We start from the raw sequence: 22,352 nt of genomic DNA, 5'->3' as shown, positions 1-22,352 counted from the left end.
TATTATAAGCTTCCTTAAGCATTGCAGTTTAATCCTTGGATCTAGTACTGCTGCCATAGCTAAAACAAGATTGTATTCATCCTATTATTTACTTACCTTGCATATCTACAACCATTAATCTCATCTCATTATCCTTACATGTGCACCTTGCATACTTCCTCAACAACAACTCGATCTTCTATACTAGCATGAAATAAACACTGGCTTTAGGGTATTTGACTCCAGAAAAGTACATTTTGATTGTACTAAATGGCTTCAAGAAATCTCAAATCTTCTCACCGTGATCCCACTCTTCTTGAGAAAGCAAACATTTTTAGTTTCTATCGTACAGTTGCAGATTAGCAAAGGTTTTACGAAACTTGAGAGCTCTCACCAACATCTCGTAAGTCAAGTTCCATCATGTGTCCATATCCATGGACAAACCAGCACTGCTTACAATACCAGCGCTCTCAACACAGGCAACAAAAGAGTCATTCCTTGAATCAGAAGCTTTCACAGACTAACGCTCTCCCTAATGAATCAGAAGCTTTCACAGACTAAAACTTCCATTTCTCATTGATATAATGAGCAGTTAGACAGATATAACCCCTCACTTGGCTACGACTCGTCCACAAATCAGAAGTAAAAGACACTCGACCTTGGTAACTCGCAAACACCTCTTTCAACTTCAGCTTTTCTATTTCAAATCTTTTATACACATCCCTACTTGCGGTTTGTCTACATATAAGCTCACAGTCTAGATTAAGATACTTATCTCTCTCCCTAACCTTTCCATATTCTACATAGCGAAAAAGAAGGTCATGATAAATTATAATCTCAGAAACCATTTCCTTATCAACTTTGTGATCATATGCAACAACTTTGGTTTCAGGTTTTTCTGGACAAGAGCGTGAATGGCGTATCATTGTTGATGTTCCATGAGTCTTATCTATGTACTCTACCCCTACAGATGTAAAGTGTAGCCAACACTTAAAATTTCTTTTACGTACATGTTTAGGACATTTAGCCCTTGGATTCATAAGAACTTTTCACTACAATAAACCGTAGCAAACACAAAGAGCATTTCCAATCCATTTTTTTTTAAAATATTTCTAATCCAATTTATATTTGACTTTGTAATAGTATTTAGAATCAAATGTATTCCAAATCTAACTCTCTTTTTACTTCTAAAATAGTATTTTTATGCTTTAATCTATTTTAAGAAATTAATATTATAGAGAAATATTTTTTTAACAACATATTTTAAAGAAATATATTAAAACAAATTCATTTTCTATTATAGAATTCTTCTATTCTAGAAAAATGAATAACAAAATACATCGGAGATAGTCTAAGACATGATCCTAGTTTTCTCAGATCATTATTAACTTTTCTTCTCAGATCTGGAGTTTAAAATTTATGTCAATTATTACTACTAGGCTACTATTGATTGGTTATGATTTTAACCCTTGTTGTCCTCTGTTAATGACTAATACCTTCGGTGTCTCTATACTTTCTCCTGGTATAATAGAATCTACATAATCCCCTATCATTGTTTTGGCTGGTCAAGACCTAATAAGATTAGTCCAGTTTTCAAACTCAGAGTAACAATAAATCTAATGCCCACTATGGAATAATTGGAGATAGTTTATCAAAGTGAGAAGCGTTGACATGACTCTGCCTCTATTCCAACTACATGAATCATGAACCTAATCACAAAAATGCTATGTTTGACAAAATGAAATATTTGAATTGTGGTATTGAATGTTGATTTAATATTAAACCAGCATGATCAGACTAACGTGCAAGCTCCCATTACCTTAAATCATAAAGAGCAGCACAATCCTTGAGAAAATAATCAAAGGATCATCCCCTATATCTACTAATGACAATTTTAAGTTCTCTTTCATGGATAAGCTTTCTTCTTCTACTCTTTCTTGTTCATGGTCAACACCAATCTGGTATCTTAAAACAGCATTTACTCTGTTAATTATTCAGATTTTAATGAGTTATGCTTTTAATATGATTAATATTTTCATATCTCCCAGGTTTTGTCAGTATAGATTGTGGTATACCTGATGATTCGAGCTACAATGACGAGACAACAGACATAAAGTATGTTTCCGATTCAACGTTTGTTGAGTCAGGAACAAGCAAGAGCATAGCTCCTGAGCTTAAGACAAATACTTCTCTTGCAAGACAGTTTCACAATCTAAGAAGCTTCCCTGAAGGTAAGATAAACTGTTACAAAGTGTTGCCTCAACAAGGTAAAGGATTTAAGTATTTGATCAGAACCCGTTTCATGTATGGAAACTATGATGGACTCGGAAAAGCACCACCCGCTTTCGACCTCTATCTAGGTGTTAATCTATGGGATTCTATTGTTCTTGACAATTCAACAACTATAATAACCAAAGAGATCATACACACTCCTTCTCTAGACCATTTTCATGTTTGTCTTGTTGATAAGAACAGAGGAACTCCTTTCTTGTCTGTTTTGGAAGTAAGGTTCTTGAAGAACAATACTTATGAGACTCCTTATGAAGCTCTCATGCTTTTTAGGAGATGGGATTTGGGTTCTACTAGTAATCTTCCTGTCAGGTAAAACAAATGTCTTTATGTTTCTTCAATGTTCAAGAAATAGTTAAGTGATGGTTAGGCGCTGTATAGAGGATTAATGTTTAGGCTGATGCCTAGACCGATTTTTGAATGCCTAGACTGATTTTTTATATATAAAAAAATTGGTTTGAAAAAAATTGTTTTGTTCAGATCCAATTTGCTGACTGAACTGATTTTTAGAACACTGTGTTTCTTGAAGTGTTACTTCCTCTACTAACTCATTTCTTATAGATACAAAGATGATGTCTATGATCGCATATGGATGCCGAGTAGGTTTAAAAACCATATGATACTGAATACATCACTCCCTATTGATCAAAACTACAACAACCGCTTCAACCCTGCTAGTGTTGTCATGAGTACCGCTACAAGAGCGATTAACGCTAGCGATTACATAATTCTGTTTTGGGAACCCGCGGACCCTAGGTTGAAGTTTTATGTATATATGCATTTTGCTGAGGTTGAAGTGCTCACAAGAAACCAGACGAGAGAATTCACAGTTTATTACAACAATGACACAAGACTTGCTGAAAAGTTTAGACCTAGCTACTTGTATACGGATACAGTTTTCACACCAGATCCAGTAACCGGACCAATACATGAGTTTTCTTTCGTACAAACCTCTGGAGAGATGCTTCCACCGATCATTAACGCCATGGAGATATATCAAGTTAATGAGTTCTTTCAGTTATCAACTGATCAAGAGGATGGTAACGTTTTCTGAAATATTTAACAACCTCTTGTATACATATATTATGTAGTTATGTACAGTTTTGATTTTTGTGTTTTAGTCGATGCGATGACGAAGATCAAGGATAAGTACAGACTGAAGAAAAATTGGCAAGGAGATCCATGTGTTCCTGTGGATTATTCTTGGGAAGGTCTTGATTGTATCCACAGTGATAACATTACTAACCCAAGAGTCATTTCTCTGTAAGACATTCTGCTCTGCTATGTTCTGTTTTGCTCTGCTATGTTCTGACAACCAAGTCTTTTTTTTTTCTTTTAATCTGCAGGAACTTATCTTTTAGTGGATTGACTGGAGAGATTGATCCAGCCTTTTCCAATCTTACATCCATCAAAAAACTGTTAGTATTTTCTGTGTCTGATGTAATAAACATTCATGGACTTTGTAATAAAGAGAGTTTTATCAAATATATTACACTAACAAAACCAAATGTCATTGTAGGGACTTAGCAGGTAATAACTTAACAGGAAAAGTACCATATTTCCTTGCAGATTTACCAAATTTAACTGAGTTGTAAGTCATTCAAGCCAGGGAACATAAACAAGCATCCTCTAAAGATTAATAGTTTTCAAATATATCATACCAGTTTCTGTGAGTTTTTTTTTTTTTTGCAGAAACTTGGAAGGAAACAAGCTGATAGGAATAGTTCCACGAAAACTCCTTGAGAGATCAAAGGATGGATCACTTTCACTGAGGTTTGCCGCTTGATAAGTTCTTTAACTCAAACATGTAAAATCCTAACTGATTATACCTTAAATTTCAATGTTGCAATCATAAGGTACGGTGGAAATCCAGAACTTTGCTCGTCTGATTCATGCGAAAAGACAAAGAAAAATAATGGTTATATCATTCCAGTAGTAGCATCAGTCATAGGGCTGCTCGTTCTTTTCACCGCATTAGCTTTATTCTGGCATTTCAAGAAAAGATCACATAAAGGTTCAAACATTCAAAAAACATTCAAAAGTTCATTGTATATAATAAAGAAAGACATAATCATTATAAACACTTCTAATACTCCTTTGTTTGCAGGTACCAATGATGCCAATACCGGTCCATTAAACACAGCCCAACGATACTTCAAATACTCAGAAGTTGTGAGTATCACAAATAACTTCGAGAGAGTTCTCGGCAAAGGAGGTTTTGGTGAAGTATACCATGGAATCTCAGATGGAGATCAAGTTGCAGTCAAGATACTTTCTGAAGAATCAGCTCAAGGTTACAAAGAGTTTAGAGCAGAGGTTGGGTTTCTCAAAGGGATCATTCTTTTATTATTAGTCGTCATGTATCCGATCTCTGAACTCTCCAACCAATCGCTATATTTTTGTTTCTAAAGTAGAAAAACTCTATTATAAAAACATACATATGGAAGCAAAACTTAGATCTATAACAGAGTTTTCTATTTTAGCGAAAAAAATATAGATGTGGATCGGAGATGGTCTTAACCAGTCTAATCTCCAGATTGTTTCCTCTTGTGTTCTCACTCCTAGGTGGAAATTCTGATGAGAGTTCATCACACAAACCTGACCTCTCTTATCGGATACTGCAATGAGGGAAATAATATGGTTCTTATATATGAGTTTATGGCTAATGGGAACTTAGGAGACTACTTATCAGGTCAGTACTACTTTTGCTTCACTGCTACTCCTTTTGTGTATCCTTGTTAATAAGATATGTTTTGTAAAGGAAAAATGTCATTTATATTGAGCTGGGAAGAGAGGTTAAAGATTTCACTAGATGCAGCGCAAGGTTTGTTTGGCAAACATTTTGAAATGAAACTAAACCAATATGTGAAAATTGATCAATGAAGTGTCCTTTTCTATTGTAAAATATTCAGGGCTAGAGTATCTTCACTATGGTTGTAAGCCTCCTATAGTTCACAGAGATGTGAAGCCAACAAACATCTTACTAAATGAGAAGATCCAAGCCAAGATTGCGGACTTCGGTTTATCCAGAAGCTTCCCTGTTGAAGGAAGCGATCAGATTTCAACCGTTGTGGCTGGAACAATCGGTTACCTCGATCCCGAGTATGTAATCTCATCCTTGAATCTGTACCTTATAGTATTTTTCTTGAAATGGCAAAACAAATATTAGGAGACATCATTTTATATTCTTGAAATAAAATATAAAAAAATTATTGAGGAGTTGGTCTAGTGGCTAAACCTCTTGAATGACACGGCTAGTAGGGTCTAAGAGGTCATGTGTTTGATTCCCCTTCGGAGGAGTCTTCTCTTATAAGAAGAGTTAATTTAACATGGTCTGGCCTTGTCATAAAAGATGTAGGGATTTTCGAACTCAGAACCTCCCACTCACTCAAAAAAATGAAGAAACAAATAGTTAGAAGACATAATCTTATTTTCTTGAACCGGCAAAACGAATATTTAGAAGACATCACTTTATGTTCTTGAAATGGCAGGTACTACTCGACGCGCCAAATGAACGAGAAGAGTGATGTTTATAGCTTCGGAGTTGTTCTTCTTGAAGTGATAACAGGGCAGCCTGTAATTGCATCCTCAAGAAGAGAGAAGAGGCATATAAGTGATCAGGTAAGTTCAATGTTAGCCAAAGGAAACATCAAAGGGATTGTGGATCAGCGTCTAGGAGAGAGATATGATGCTGGCTCTGCTTGGAAAATGGCAGAATTGTCCCTTGCTTGTACAGAGCAGAGGTCTACGCATAGACCAACGATGAGTCAGGTCGTTATGGGGCTGAAACAGATCGTTGATGGCAGAGTGAACGATCATAATAACCAAGGTGACTCGACAAAGATGGTTACAGTGAATCTGAATTCCGAAATGGGTCCTCAAGCAAGGTAGATGATTTTACTGCGTGCTGAAGAACAAATTCTTTTTTTTTTTGTTTCTTTCATTTATATCGCATCTCAATAAAAACGTTACGTATATAAATTTATTTACCTTACCTATGTAATAAACCCTCAAACTGCTTCCATGCTTACCATTGGTGACCTGACTCATCTTAGGTTGTGGGCTTTTTGATAATACCATTTCTTTTGCTTTATGAAATGAACCACTTTTGCTTGGGAAATACTAATATTTTATCTAATGTTTCCTATTAACGCTAGAGTGAAGTTAAGTTTTGGAAGTTGGTTTTCTTTATTGATCATAAGAAATTCCTTTATAGGTTATGATACAAGATATATAACCCTAATCTAATGTAAAGAGGAAAATTATCAAAACCATAACAAATCCAAAAACCGCATATCATATCGTTACTCTCTCTTTTGGTTTGGAGCTTTTCTTCAAGCTTCAGCTACAGTATTCTTCTATAAATTTTCACCTTGTGTTTAAAACTCAAACTCAATGACGTTAATCTCTTCTTTCTCCTTTTTTCCTCCACGAACATCTTTTGTCAAACGCATGCCTTAAAACCACCGACGGAACATCATCGGACGGAATATGATTGACCAAATTTCCCGCTTGGAAAAGTTCATTGGACAGAATAACTTCGGGGCTTTGATTGAATTGTCTCGCTCCCAATAACTTTACCAAACACGCGTGGCAATTGTCTTTATTTAAGAAGTGGCACTTGCATGTTTTGCCTAGAATCAGTGGATAAAGATTCCTTAGAAGAAACAAAAGTTGGTGTCATAGCATCTTCTGTTATTTGTGGCTCTGGTTGCTTCTTTTCCAAACACCACCATTGTGTGGTTAAGTTTTTCTATTCCAAAATTACAAGTAACGTTTGATTGCGAAGTCTCTGCCTTTTTTTTGGTTCTCTTTCTCCAGTTTCATCCCTTGGAAATCTTGGAACATTGTACTTATACCTTATCGAATTGTCATCATGAAATCAGAAAACAACTTTACGGAAACAAGAATCAACTCCTCCCATCGAAATTTTTTGGCTCTGATACCACTTTTGCTTGAGAAAAATTAAAGAAGATTTTAGCTAAGCTTCATATTAACCCTAAACTCTACTGAAGTTCAAGGTTAATTGATAAATGTTGGTGCATTTTTAGTGATCATAAAAAATTTCAATAGGTAATGTCCCATGGTACAAGATATCACAGCCCTAAATTCAAAAGAAAAACACCATATGCTTAACTAATGTAAATATAAAAATTATCAAAACCATAACAAATGAGAAAAAGACCAAAATAGCACTAAATCAAGTTTTTGTTCCCAAACTAGCACTCAAGGTCAAAAGTCACAAAATAGCACTTAAGGGGTGGGGTTTAGGGTTTAAAATTAGGGTTTAGGGTTTAGAGTTTAGGTTTTAGGGTTTAGAGTTGAGAAGTGAGGTTTTGGGATAAGATTTCAAATTTTGAAAAATAAAAAAATTTAAATTTTTCAAAAGATAAAATGCTATTTTGGTCATTTTAGTTTTTGAGTGCTATTTTTGTGATATAAACTTAGAAATGTGCTATTTTGGAGATTTGCCCATAACAAATTTTAAAAACATTTCTCATATCATTTTATTGGGTTCGAAGACTAGACACACGGTATTTTAGACCTGGTGAACGAAGAGAAAGCTGAGGTGTATTATTTTAATCACGAGCTTTGCAAAACTAAAGCAAACATGTGCAGTAATTCAAAGAATAATTTCTCCAAGTAACATGGATACATGTTTTTCCTTGTTTTGCTTTTCCTATATGTGAAGGTGATTTAGAATCGATAGTTTCATAAATCGCTTTCAAATTGGGCCTTAACATTTCAATCGATAGCTTTTCTTCTTTTAATAAAACCTCAAATATTTTTTTTATTAAACTAAACATAAAAGATGAAGTCACAAATTAAAATTGTTGTGAGGAGGATCCACCCAAGCAATGCGGTTAGACAAATAGTTGCTCGTAGGGAAACGAGAGCTAATTGTACCAAGGGAATAGTACACACCGAGATGCCCATTATGTGATGGGTATATTTTGTTCCTCTCCTCCACCGAGAGACCAGCTCTTGTAAGGGAGGTAGGGTGGCCTGCAAATACTGTCAAGCCACCAAGCTCTCTCTTCTCTTCCCATGCATTGCGTTTAAGGTTTAGTTTAAACATCAATGGGTTCTTGTTGCGGCTTGTAAGCATAACAGATATGTCTCCTTCATGTTCCGTCATCAACACTCGTCTACCCAAATCTACCTGAAAAAAGGCGGGACAGGGTTCCACTGGTAGAATATTCCAGGTTGCTTTAGACGGGTCGAAAATCCCAATGTTGCTGAAAGTAGTGAGACAATATAACACACCATTTGAGAAGACACAACTCTTCCATCTACGACCGGGTAACAAGTTCTCAAACCGATGGGTGGTCCATAGGGTTTCGCCAGGTCTCCAAGTAGCAATCTCAATATATGAGCAGATACTTCTATCGTTAAGCGAGATCACCAAACAACTACTTGATGTAGGAGCGGCTGTGAAAGTTAAGCAGTAGCCTGACGTAGGTGCAGCCTCGGGTAAGTATATGTACTCACGGGTAAACGGGTTAAAGAAAAATACCAAGTACGAGGGGAAATTTGTGGACACAAGCAACCAACCATCCCTAGAACAAGAGAATCCATGGCCCTTCAAATCTGGAAAATTAAGCTTGTATGCCTGAGACCGTTGCCGATCTAAAAGAATGTAGTCTCCGTTTGCTTCTCCTTTTAGTGGATAAAAAAGCCAAGGATGAGGCTGTAACTTCCTGACAGAAACAGCTACTTGAAACCATGTCTTGCAGACAAGAGAAGCATGTATGTTGGCTTTCAGTCCAAGGCGGGACAATATCTCCCGCAGTAGATCTGAGGGAATATTTATATTGCTTCTGACAATTATAAGCAGAAAAAAAAAGAATTAAGAATAACTTTAATGTGATAGAGCCGGCTCTTAGGCATAGAAAAGTGAAACATTAATCTATATCCCAAAATTTTAAGAGTAATACATAAACATATGTTCTTAAAATCTTTAAAACAACTTTTTAATCAAAATTCTTTTTAAAGTGCCTATTCGTGTGACAGTTTCAAAACGTAAGAACACAAAAAGAAGTCTTCTCAGGGATTAAAAACAAATCTGAAGCCCTAATTCAGAGAACATAAACCTTAGAATCTTTATTAAGAGAAGGAAAAAAAAAGAAAGAAAACTCACGGTGCTGGAAATGCTTGGACAATAGGTTTCACTGTAAGGTCTTCCGGGAACAACGACGACGGACTTGCTGAACACATATTCAATATCCGAAGAGTTAACGCAAACCAGACTATTAGTTACGTACGTGATTGTTCCTGAGCTTGAACAAGAACAACAAAGCTTGTAGATGAAACCAACAGAAGAAATTGGAAGCAAGCAACTAATTTCTCATATCCAAGTCTTTCTTTTTTGAGAGTAATCTACATCCATGTTGTCTGATATTTAAATCACCTTTACTGTTCAGATAGATGATAAAATAATAAACAAGACGAACTCATTAGGTGAATGGATTTTTCTGAATATTTAAATATTACGTCAACGACAAGGGATGTCATACCAGTTCACCTAACTAATTATAAAAGGTTAAAAAAATCGTTTTTTCGATTTGTCTTGGCTAGAGAGTCAGTGTCTGGTTCAATGACTTTATTGATAAATAAAATTGGGTTCCAAAGACGTGAAGAACATAAACATTAGCACGGACCCGATTTAGGAGAAATAACTGAGAATACATGTTAACCACTCCAAAAGCACATTTTGGACAGTCCCTAATTTTTCAACGGAACCATTTATTCTCCAATATATTCTTCCTTTTTTTTCTGAAATATAGTACTTTTAAAACAAAAATGAATTTATCTCATATGTATACCTCTAAAATAAATTACTGGTTTTCCCGTAACTCGCAAACGCAACCTTTGTGGTTGGTAGCAGTTGTTGGTGTTTTGAAACAATCACTAAAAAAGCTATAAATCATTTTAAACCGCTCCGAACCTCTTAAATTTAAAAACTGGTTTCAGATAACTTTTGCTGTTGTAGACAGTTGCGGGAGGGTACATTTTTTTAACCAAAAAGCTATATAAATATAAAAATAAAATATTTAATTAAATTTTTAATTTGAAATAACAGTAATACTAAAATAAATATTATATTTTAGTTTATACTATAAAAGTTTTAAACAAAAATATTCTGTATAATTTTTAAAAAGTTTAATAGTATAGTTTATAAATATAAATTTTATATTTATTATTATAATATGATTTTAATAATATGTGGCGTTTGGTTGTTAGCCATTGATAACTATCCCGCAGATGCACCAATTTCTAACGCAGATGTACCAATTTCTAACCGGTGTACCAGTCATACAAATATTTTAATAATGTTTAAAATTACAACCACAACCACCAAATCCGCAAACATACCCGCAACCGCATCCGTAAACACACCCACAACCACACCCGCAACTGTTGTGGTTATATCAGTTAGGCTCTTAGTCTTCTAAATATATATGAACTAGAAGATTCCCGCACGTTTTCTTTTTGTTTATTGTTGCTATATATTTTTTACTGTTTCCAAAATGGTCGTTTTCAGGTTACATTCAGATGTCAATATTATTGATTCCTAGACGTGAACTACAATAGAGCTTGTGATTTGTTGGTTTTTCGTGTTTTTGTTTGTTTTCCCTTGCTTTTGTTCTTTCAGTATTCGTTGCGTTATAGTACAGGTCTTTTGTAAGAGCAACATTATGGGACAGAAGTCCTTAAAATCTTTTTTTTTTTTTTTCGTTTTCTGATTTTTTTTTTTTTAAAGTCAATCAATCGAGGGTCACCACGTGTAGTGGGACCCGCAAACAGTGTAGAAAATACTGTTTTCTGGTTCCCTATTTAAGGACTTCTCTCTTTTGTCCCTTTTTGGTTTTACCAAATCGTGGTCCCTCTTCCCTTAAAGACACCAACAAAGACCTGCAATAATGTTGCTCTAAAAAATCTAACTATATTTGTGTAACATAGTTAGGTCCTATAGATTTTTCTATGTTTGTTTATTCTTTTTGTTAGTTGAAAATCTATGGGACCTAACTATATTTGTGTAACTTATACACGTAGATATCGTCTACTACTAATTTTGTTTTAATACCAAATAGTGATATAATTTTTTTTTAACGTTAAATTGTACTATTAAGTCTTTTAAACAAATAGTTCTAAACAATTAGAAATAGAAAAACAAACATAGAAAAATGATATACTAATATTGTTTTGTGATTATTGAATATATTTCATATAAAGGCTCTATATTTATTTCTGGAATAGTTGAATCTCAAAGGATAATCTTCATATTAATCCAAAACACCACTTTAAACTGAATTGATGATGAATGCTACTCTCTTTTTATTGTTCCAATAAGAGACACCAAGACAAGACAATTCTTTATATTGCTATGTTGATAGTAACAAAGTGAAAGAGATCACGTTCCAAATAATTGATTAATTAGAGGTATATACTACAAACATAGTTTGCAACAAGAACTATATCATCCGAAGAACCATTAACGATTTTGAAACCGGTAAAACCTGTCGCCACCATTCTAAATCTGTCAACTATCTTTTTTAAACGGTTCAACTGAACCAAAACTTTTGCCGTTTCAGATTCATTAGAAAAAGTACGCAAAATAACAATAACTTTTTATGCCAGATAATTTAAAGTAAATTAACAATCAAATAAATTAAATGACCTGAAATATAACAAATCACATAAAAAAAAGCAAAACAAATCAAACAAGCCGATGTTGGAGCTGTTGAAGCCTCCGACCATTAGTTTCAAATTTTGTTAATATATTTTCATCTTCGTTTCCTAGTCCGAACGTATTTCTCAATGTCTCTCTCTTAGGTATTCTTATTCAATCTCGCTCTTTCTCGAGAATCTGGCGGGCATAAAAGAAAACCATATGCTCTCGTGGGGATATGATCTTCCTCCCTCAGTCAAGGAGCGAGTTCCATAGCAGGTTGGGATATTTGGAGTTAACTTATATGGTTTTATACAAGTCATTGTTTTTTCTCTTATGGTTGGGTTAGGCATGGCCAGAATTAATTTTTTTTGGGAAAAAAATTTAAAAATTAATTTTTATTATTAAATTTAACAATATTTTTAATAGTATATAATATTTTAAATGTGATATATTAAAACCATTGTTGAACAAAAATACATTGTAAAATATATTTTATACTTTGCTATTATTTTCTACAAAAGTAACAAAAATGTTTTACAAAAATAGAAAAACATTATTTAGTCATTGTATTTTGATTATTTAGTTATATATTTATCAAATTAACAAACATATATACTATATGATGAATTGTGTAAAATTATTATAAATTCTTCTTGTAAAATAGTAAATATAAAAATTGTTAGTATATCAACTAAAACCAATTAGTTTTGCAAACAGTATTTTATAAATTTAATTACTGTAATTTATTTGAAGAGTAGAATTAAAAATTTAGAAGCTTTCTACATAAAAAAAAACAAAACAAAATGTGTCAGTGCATGTCTTTTAGATATACTAAAATATCATATAGGTCTGTATCAACACTTATTGATTAATGTATAAAGTTAAATTATATAAATGATCTCTTTAAACAAAAAGACAAGTAAATTTACCTGGATACACAAAAAATAATAATAAAAAAAAGAAAATCAAACAAAGAAAAAAAGTAGTGGAGCCAAATAGGATTATTTGATACAGGAAAAAAAACTATTTTACTCTGATGATAAAAAAAACTATTTTACTCCATAATACTCTCTCTGTTCGTCTATATATGACATTTTAACTTTTTTTGTTTGTCAAAATAGTTGAGGCTTTCCTGAAATCTATGCATAATATAATAACAAAGACTTTATTTACCCTTATATATTTTGATAAGTTTAACCGAATGATGTGGACAAGAGCACTAAAAGAATAACGACAAAGGATAAAATAGAGTTTAACATTTGTTGTCTTAATCTGTGTGAGAATTCTATAACGTCATGTATAAACGAACGGAGGTGTATATACTAAATTTAAATTTTTTACTGGGGAGTGGGGACAACTGCTCCCTTCTTACCAAACGTGCCTCCGCCACTGGCATGACCATATATGGACACAGTCCAATGAAACATTTACCTTGACTCCCAGAATTTTTGAAAGTTTCTTACGTAGGCTTAGACTCCCAAAACTATATTTTTTTTAATTAAACTTTTTAAGAAATCTTTCGAACCCCAAAATTTCATATATGGCCCAAGGCTTGGAAGGTGAACTTGCTACGTTTTCATTGCAGTTATGTACTTTATCTCTACGTGAGCTCACTTATAGATTCCTTTCGAGAGTCCAAATCCCTAGAAGCATATCAGTTTAAAGATTCTGAATAATATGTTTTGTGCCTTTGAATGCCATGTTGGATACAAATGATCATCAAGTTATGTGTTTCCAATTTTCTTCTGGTCAGAGATCTTTGGTTGATCAAACTGAGAAAATGACAAAAACCTTTAAACACGAAACTTCTTCTACAAGTATCTCTTACAAAAGGAAAAAATGAACAAAACTCAACCTTGTTATTATTCTTCATAATCCCACTCCACTCCACACCACACTGAACTGTCCAATTTCTGGAAGTTAAAAACTCAGATGGGCTCAGCATTCATCTACCTCGCTTGAGGAAACATTCCCGATTCACCAGCCGTCATCGCCGGCCCTGTAACACTAGTGGCCCCGGAACCTCCACCATCTCTTGCTCTGCTTACACTCTCCTTCAGTTCAGCAACCACCTGACTCATGGTAGGTCTATTTTTAGAGCTACGAGATGCACACGCCATTGCTACTTCAATGATCTTCCATGCCGAACCAGCATCAAACCTCTCTCCTAGCTTTGGATCCACAATGCCTTTGATATCTCCGGTGGACAGAAGCAACTCGACCCGGTCAGTTATGTGTACGTTCTCTGCTGTTGCTCTTGAACGTAAAATCACCGGTTGGCCCGTCACAACCTCCAAAAGAACCACCCCAAAGCTGTAAACATCACTCTTCTCACTTAACTGTTGCATCGATTGGTACCTTCATTTTGTAAAATAGAGTCTAAGAAACATTTACAGCTAATATGAAAATAAAGCAGAAGAAGATATGTTTACTTACTCCGGATCAAGATAACCAATAGTTCCAGCAACTGCAGTTGTACTCTGGTTAGTACCGTCCAATGCAACGCTTCTAGATAACCCAAAGTCAGCAATCTTGGCCTGCAGCTTCTCGTTAATAAGTATATTAGCCGGCTTAACATCTCTTTGTACAATGGGAGGCTTGCAGCCACTGTGAAGATACTCAAGCCCTGAGTGTTCAGAAAAATATAAAACACAAGACTAAGTTCATTTCATTTTATTTTCACCTTTCTTATTCTGGTATGAGTTTTTGAGATTATATAAACCTTGTGCAGCATCTAATGATATTTGTAGCCTCTCCTCCCAGCTCAAGACATAAGATTTTTTCCCTTGATTAAGAAAGTAACCAAAAGGGTGAGATTTAGTTTCTTCTGCCTACAATAGCAAAAGACCAGTGACCAAAAAGTAGGTAGAAGAGACCTGACAAATAATCTCCTAAGGTTCCATTAGCCATAAATTCGTATATAAGCGCCATCTTCTCGGCTTCGTTGCAGTATCCAATAAGTGCGGTTAGGTTCTTGTGATGAACTCTCAGGAGAAGTTCAACCTGATGATAAACAAGTGGATGCATGCTCAGTAACTCACTCACATTATAATGACTGAATCTTTTAGTAGTATGCAAGAAACTGACCTCTGCTCTGAACTCTCTGTACCCTTGAGTAGATGATTCAGAAAGAATCTTGACAGCGACTTGGTTTTCATTTAGGACACCATGGTATACTTTTCCGAAACCTCCTTGTCCAAGTACTCTCTCAAAGTTGTTTGTAATTTTCACAACTTCTGAGAATTTGTAGTAACGTTTTGTTGTGTCCAATGGCCCAGTCCTAACACCATTAGAGCCGCCTGTAAAGATATCATGACAAGTTTACTAAAAGGATTCCTAAAAATTTAAGAAGATTAGTTTAAATAATTTCTTGATGTTTTTACCACTTCGATTTCTCTTCTTGTACATCAAGAACAAAGCTATTGCTATTACAAGACCAAGAACTCCCGCTACAGATGCTACCAATGGAATGATGTATACATTCTTCTTTGTCTTCTCACTCGTATTTTGACATGAAGCAGACACGCAGAGGTCCGGATTCCCGCCAACTCTAACGATTAAAATGAAGAGATATTATGAAAACGTGAACCCAATGCCAAAACATAAAACAGAATCGGTTAAACAGCTGCCGAGTATCTGCATTGTTTTTGAAAGAAAAATTTAATCATCAAACAACCTTAGCACAAGCAACTTATTATTTGATCTTTCCAGTAGTTTCGCTGGAAGAGCACCCACTAACTTGTTTCCTTCCAAGTTTCTGCAGACATACATGTAAAATCAATATAAATTATTCAGTTATTATAACTATTATGTAATCTAGTCTTATAACAGATGAGAGAAGGTAATTTGAAAACAAATGAATAAATGAGAAAGTAAAACAACCGTAGTTCATGAATTGGCTACGTGCATGAGAAAAGAGAGATCTTATTAATAGTGGGAACATATATATAAAGATCTTATTAATTTTGTTCAAAATCAAAATTTTCCCTAAACTGAAAATTACATTTTTCCATACAAAATCAAGTTTTTCCACCAAAACTAGAAAAACACAGTTTTTGCCGAAACCACAAAAACAAAAGTTATAGATAAAGAGTATTCCGGTTTGAAAACCATAAAGCCAACATACTCGCGGATCTAGTCATACCAGATTCATGGCATATCAACATCTAAATTCCAGTTAGCATGACTTACAACTCTGTCAAGTTATGTAGATTTCCAAGGAGATCAGGTACTTTCCCTGTTAAACTGTTGTTTGATAAGTCCCTGAAATGAGATTTTTGTTGTATCAGTTAAAGATTCCAAAACTATGTATACAAAACTTTATAGATGGAAGCAAAATACAGACAGCTTCTGTAATGAGGTAAGGTTGGAGAAGGCTGGATCAATCTGACCAGTCAAGCCACTGAAGGATAAGTTACTGCAGATAACACAACTCTTTAAAAAAACATAGAAAGAGGGAGAGCAAAAACATATATAAGGATATGTTGAAATGCATACACAGAAACGATTCTTGGAGGCTCGTTATTAACGTAGCTGCAATTGATATCCTTCCAAGGATAGTTGACTGGACCACATGGATCTCCAAGCCAGTTCTTCTTCACTCCATATTTGGACTTTATCATCATAATTGCTTGAGCTAGAATTCAAATTAAACATGGATAAGTACAAAGTAAATAATGAAAACCAATAAGATTCTTTTTTTTCAGAAAAGGAAACCATACCATCTTGTTGGTCAGTAGGTGACTGAAGAAACTCATTAACTCGGTATGTTTCAATTGCGTTAATCATCGGTGGAAGCGTAGATTTATCAGTACGTCTAAGAAGAAACTCGAGTCTTGGACCGCTCACTGGGTTCTGAACGAAAAGCGTGTCCGTATACAAGTAGCGAGGGCTAAAAGCGGTCATGTTGATTGACTTCTCGTTCAGAAGCACTGAGAACTCTCTGGTCTCGTTACTTGGAAGTTCCACAACTTCTGCAAAATGCATATACACGTAGTACTTCCAAGTAGGATCCTCTGGTTCCCAATAAACGATGATGTCTTGGTTTGAGTCCTCAGGTGAAGTTGCAGTGTTCATGACAGAGCGAGCGGGCTGGAATCCATTGTTGTTATTCGAATCTATTGTGAGCGATGCGTTGAAGATTGTATACCTTGGAAACCTCAGAGGTATCCATATCCTGTCAAAAACGTCATCTTTGTACCTGCAATATAGATACTATAAATTAAAACTCAGTTCCATAAGAGCACCTCCATTGCAGAGTTTTTATGGAGTTCTAATAATTAAAGGAAAATCAAAAAACAAAAGAAAATAGGAAAGACAACAAGAAAAGTTCTAATTTAAAGATATTTGGAAACCATATCTACACACTTTATACCACTTGTCAACATATAAATAGCTCTGGTATTTACTTCACATTTAAATTTAATTAATTAAACAAAATTAATTAAAATAACAATATTTTTTTATTAAGTACGTTTTTTTAGATCCCAACCGGCGAGGCTTCTCTAATTATCGGTTTTAAATTTGTCAATATAAAAATAATATAATTCGATAAAATTAGATACATATATAGTTCCATTAAATTATAAATTATTACATTTAAATTTATATAAGCATAAAAAAATATTTTATTTTTATTTATTCTTTATAATTTAATCTATAATTTTATTTTAATTTTAATATTTTAGTATTATTTTATGTAATTATATATAAACGCAGTTTAATTCTATGATACATATTCGAATAATTGTAATCTATATCAAATAATGTAATAAAAATAGATGAAAATCAAATACATAAATTTTAATCAATACATAATATCGTTTCAAAATATTACTAAAAATATTTTAATATGTAAATAAAAAATAAAAATTATCTATAAATCAACAACTCGATAAATGATGAAATTATCATATTTTGACATATTATATATACTATCAAAATTTAAGAAGATAGACTAACAAAACACATCCCAATGATACAGAAAAAAAAAGTATTCATTTTTTCACCTGACAGGAAGATTACCAAGTCCCCCAAGATCCCATCTTTTGTTCAGCATCAATGAATCATAAGGAGTCTCGTATGTATCGCTCTTCAAAAGCCTGAGTTCTAGCACAGACAAGAATGGTGTTCCTTTGGCTTTATCAACAAGACACACATGAACATGATCTGAACGATGAGTGTGGATAATCTCTTTGGTAACTATCATTGTTGCATTATCTATTTTAACAGAGTCCCATAGATTGACCCCAAGATAAAGATCGAACTCGGGTGCTTTTCCTAGAGTATCATAGTTGCCGTACATGAACCGTGTTCTGATCAAATACTTGAAGCCTTTTCCCCGAGGAGGCTGAACATCGTAACAGTTTCTCTTGCCGTCAGGGAAGCTCCTAACGTTTTGAAACTGCTTCTCAAGAGAACTTGTCTGAAACTGAGTATCTATGCTATGAATTGTTCCCGACTCAACAAAAGCAGCATCTGAAACGTATTTAATGTCAGTGGTTTCATCGTTGTAACTTGAATCATCCGGTATACCGCAATCTATACTGACAAAACCTGTAATATAAACACACACATAAAGATGTGAAGCCTGATTGGTCATATGTATACATTTGCAAGATTTTGCGTACCTGATTGGTCTTGAGCACGAACAAGAAGAACAAGAACAGCAAAGAAGCTTGCGAATGAAATCAACGGATGCCCCATTTAGTGACAAAATCTCTTGATCAGCACTCTCTCGTACACAGCTTCAATAAGCCTCTTTATGAAATACTTATGCAAACCTTGCTGCATTCTCTAATACAAATTTTATTGTAAAGATTATTATTATAAAGCCATGTTGGCTGATGGTGAAGCACTATCTGTAGCAAATCGGTTTCTATTTTTTTTATTTAAAAGAATACAAATTTCAGAGTCAAAAGAGGCAAGTTGGGATATTCCAAGAGTTTCTTTCTGTTAATAGTCATAACAACGACTTCTCTTGATCTTTTGTCAGTTGACAAATTTTCAAGTGGGCTAATTGTTTAAAAACCCAAAGTAAAGATAGTTCGTACGATTAGTTGACAAAGAAAGTTTCAAACAAAGTATGTGGATAGCATAAGAAACTGCAAGTGACATTAAAAATGATTATATTATATCTTCCTTCCATAGTTTGACAGCAGTACAGTAAAAACAATGAATTGATATCCTCTACCTCTAGCAAGAGAAGATTCAAATGTTGTGTGGTCGTGTTTTGGCCTTTTGGGATTGGGAATTCTAGTTTCAAAATATATGCAAGTAATCTCCCAGTTTAGTACATAAACAATGTGTTTTACGCCTTCATAGAGTTGCTTTTCTTCTCTCTGCGGTATACAGTGAATCAGCTTATTTTCAACCACTTCTCTTTATACAATGATTCAATTAAGGGTCCAAATGGTAACATGCGGAATAACTATGGTGCAGTTCTAAAAATAATAAAAAAGTATAAATTCACATGAGATATTTTTAATATTAAATGTGGTGCGGTGCGGTTCGGATCGTCACATTCAGAGATTAAGTTTGATTCCAACTATGTGAAAAGGTAGTTAGAGGGAAGATTCGTTGTGGGAAATATAAGTTCGATTTTCAGACTTCACAGAGGTGCAGTGGAGGCCTGAATTTATCTTCCTATTTTATAATCTCGTGTACACTTTTTCCTATGATAGCTGTCTTGTTGCCTGGCAGCTTATTGCTTGGTCAAAAAAGAAATGTTCTGAATGCTGGCAGTGTACAAGTACCATCATCATGTGTCAGCAGAACCATGAGGGACATGCTCTCATTAGAGTTAGATTTTGAACCAAAGACAAAACATCAAATATAAGAATTGTTTAAGCTTATAAACTGCTTGTGAGTTAATCAAAGCATTCTGCTGAGAGTAGATTCATTCATATAAGAAAATGAGTATTGCCAATCTCACAAGATTGAGATGAACTTGAGGAAATCACCATCCGTGTTTAGCTTGTGTCTCCTTGTGCTTCATGTCCATGAATAACGTTGTGATGATCTGATGCTTCCTCTTGTGAAGCTTTGACGCATGTCCCTTAGATGAAGATGATCAGGCTGCAAGGAGTTTGTATGAAAATGATATGAACTAAAAAGCTTACTTTCTTTTAAGCTAATCTCTCTTAGAGATTAAGTTATTTTTTGGAAGCTTCATTTGTTATTAATTAATCATATGAAATCCTTAAATAGGTATAGAAAAAAAAACTCTTAAACTCATATAAGAAGGAAACTTTTAAAAAATAATTATTAAATAGAAAATCACCATAGCTATTAAAACATCCAAATCAAAATCTTGTTTTACACCAAAAAAAAAACAAATACCCAAGATCTTCCTATATAGCTAAAAATGTTATATATGTTCCTGCTTGACACCAAAAAACAAAAATCCAAGATCTTGCTCAGTTAGTCTAGTCGCAGATAGTTCACCAGGATCTTCACCCAACGCAGAAGCAACCACTATCCTTTTCGTCTCCTGAAGAGCCAAAATCCTATCCTCAACAGTACCATTGATAGCTATACGAGTCACAGTAACAGCCTGAGTCTGTCCAATTCTATGAGCTCTATCAATAGCTTGATCTTCCGTTGTCGGATTCCACCAAAGATCCAATATTATCACATGACTTGCCGACACCATATTCAATCCTAGGTTTCCAGCTTTAAGCGACATCAGCATCACTTGCACACTTGGATCATTGTTGAACTCTTTCACAGCGTTGTCTCTCGCTACTAGAGACATTGTTCCGTCTAGTCTTCTGAACGTTACACCGCTTTTACCAAAGCTATGCTCAACCAAATCAAGCATACCAGTCCACTGAGAGAACACCAAGGTCTTAACTTGCTTCCCAAGCGACTCTAGAGTGTTCATCACGGCATTGATTTTCGTCGACGTAAAGCCGCTTTGGTTCACACGTTCGAAGCTCGATGTTTTAACGAGCCATGGATGGTCACAAGCTTGGCGTAGTCTCAAAAGCATCACGAGAATATAAGCGTAGTTTGAGTAGACCGCTCCCGCAGCAGCATAGGCCTCGAACTCTGATTGCGAAGTTGCTTCAAGCGTTTTGTAGAAAGCAAACTCCTCTGGAGAAAAATCAACCTTAGTCAGATTAATAGTCTTTGGAGGGAGGTGAAGTATAGGTTGCCCATCAAGTAATGTTTCTTTGGTACGGCGAAGCAATATAGCTCTTAGAACAGCTTGAAGCTTCTTGTAACCTTTCACACGGTTGTTTCTGATTGGAACCATGATTCTTTGGCTAAACGAACATAGTTCAGCGTATGGATGATACCTGAGGAACTTGAAGTAGCTGAAAAGATCCATGACTTCGTTCTGTATCGGTGTTCCGGACAAACACCATCTCCTTTTGGCGTTGAGACTAGAACACGCTCTTGCAACTTGTGTTTTGTGGTTCTTTATTGTCTGAGCTTCATCTAAAACCACCCTCGACCACCTAACTCTCCCTAGTGCTCCAGAGAATCTTCTTTGACTTTGAAGAACTTCGTTTGTAACAAGCGCGTAAGTCGTCACGACAACATCGTACTTTGCCAGCTCAACAGGATCGTTGATTCTTCTAGAACCATGGTAGACCAAAACAGTGAGTTTATTTTGAGGAGAGACCTTGTCATCGAGCTCTTTAGCCCATTGTTTTACAACACTAGCTGGACAAACAACTAATGTACCACCAGATCTTCTACTTCTTTTCTTCACACGCCGTGATTGCGACTTCAACTTTTGTAATAAGATCAAAGCAATGATCGAGATTGTTTTACCGAGTCCTTGATCATCAGCTAATATCCCTCCCAGACAATTATTATAACTCCTTTCTTTCTGCCGCATCCATTCCAATGCGATCTTCTGATGCCTCATGAGAGGAACCGAGAGAACACCGTGAGGTAAGTCTTTTTCGGTTTTGGGTTGATTCAGATCTTGTAACGCAGCTTGATAGATACGTCTCTCATCATTAATGATGGTCGTCGTCGTCACAGGTTGTTGACTATTAATGGGCTCTTGAACTTCGTCTTCTTCATCATCACTACTTGAACTAATGTAGATTGGATAATTCATCGCCTCTCTTGATGATGTTTTAGGGGTTGCGTTTTGGACCAAAGCAAAAAAAATTATAGCTAACGTAAGATCTTAACTTTTGACTTTATATATTAACAAATAACACAGAAAATTCCCTTTTTTTTCTTGTGCAACTCACAGATAATTCCATTTTTTTTTAACACCCTCACAGATAATTCCTAAACCCCATAAGTTAGGGAAAAGGAAAGGTTCCTTGACCCACAAGAAATCAACTACGTATTTATCTTTTAAGTATAAAAATTAAGAAAAGGAAAAAACGTAACCCTTAGAAAAAGGAAATCACGTTCAGTGTCCAATAAGAAAATAGGA

At 34.8% G+C, this 22,352-nt stretch overlaps 4 protein-coding genes across 4 annotated transcripts; 1 reads left to right on the top strand and 3 right to left on the bottom strand.

Moving 5' to 3' along the window:
- The first annotated feature begins 1,864 nt into the window (after positions 1–1,864).
- LOC106356473 (senescence-induced receptor-like serine/threonine-protein kinase) lies at positions 1,865–6,361 on the top strand. The gene is made up of 12 exons (XM_048736811.1): positions 1,865–1,940; positions 2,028–2,580; positions 2,830–3,308; positions 3,390–3,531; positions 3,615–3,686; positions 3,788–3,859; positions 3,961–4,041; positions 4,125–4,584; positions 4,834–4,960; positions 5,030–5,092; positions 5,181–5,370; positions 5,760–6,361. The coding sequence occupies exons 1-12, from the start codon at positions 1,865–1,867 to the stop codon at positions 6,157–6,159; spliced, it is 2,715 nt and encodes a 904-aa protein (XP_048592768.1). The 3' UTR covers positions 6,160–6,361.
- Positions 6,362–8,039: 1,678 nt separating this feature from the next.
- LOC106356472 (F-box/kelch-repeat protein At3g18720-like) lies at positions 8,040–9,885 on the bottom strand. The gene is made up of 2 exons (XM_048736813.1): positions 9,410–9,885; positions 8,040–9,089 (listed from the first exon to the last, which is right to left on the bottom strand). The coding sequence occupies exons 1-2, from the start codon at positions 9,484–9,486 to the stop codon at positions 8,087–8,089; spliced, it is 1,080 nt and encodes a 359-aa protein (XP_048592770.1). The 5' UTR covers positions 9,487–9,885; the 3' UTR covers positions 8,040–8,086.
- A 3,561-nt stretch (positions 9,886–13,446) lies between these two features.
- On the bottom strand, positions 13,447–19,023 carry LOC106356470 (putative leucine-rich repeat receptor-like protein kinase At2g19210). The gene is made up of 13 exons (XM_022689378.2): positions 18,574–19,023; positions 17,953–18,499; positions 16,666–17,144; positions 16,442–16,580; positions 16,290–16,361; positions 16,136–16,207; positions 15,621–15,701; positions 15,328–15,494; positions 15,032–15,243; positions 14,821–14,947; positions 14,667–14,729; positions 14,381–14,570; positions 13,447–14,302 (listed from the first exon to the last, which is right to left on the bottom strand). Exons 1-13 carry the CDS (start codon positions 18,647–18,649, stop codon positions 13,894–13,896), a joined length of 2,634 nt encoding a protein of 877 aa, XP_022545099.1. The 5' UTR covers positions 18,650–19,023; the 3' UTR covers positions 13,447–13,893.
- A 771-nt stretch (positions 19,024–19,794) lies between these two features.
- LOC106354858 (helicase-like transcription factor CHR28) lies at positions 19,795–22,304 on the bottom strand. Its single transcript, XM_013794904.3, has one exon. It carries the CDS (start codon positions 22,020–22,022, stop codon positions 20,313–20,315), a length of 1,710 nt encoding a protein of 569 aa, XP_013650358.1. The 5' UTR covers positions 22,023–22,304; the 3' UTR covers positions 19,795–20,312.
- Positions 22,305–22,352: the final 48 nt, after the last annotated feature.

The sequence above is a fragment of the Brassica napus genome, chromosome A7 (genome assembly GCF_020379485.1).
Source record: "Brassica napus cultivar Da-Ae chromosome A7, Da-Ae, whole genome shotgun sequence".
NCBI classification, from domain to species: domain Eukaryota; kingdom Viridiplantae; phylum Streptophyta; class Magnoliopsida; order Brassicales; family Brassicaceae; genus Brassica; species Brassica napus.
Note: the sequence above shows the minus strand (reverse complement) of the source record. Positions and strands in the feature narration are given on the sequence as shown.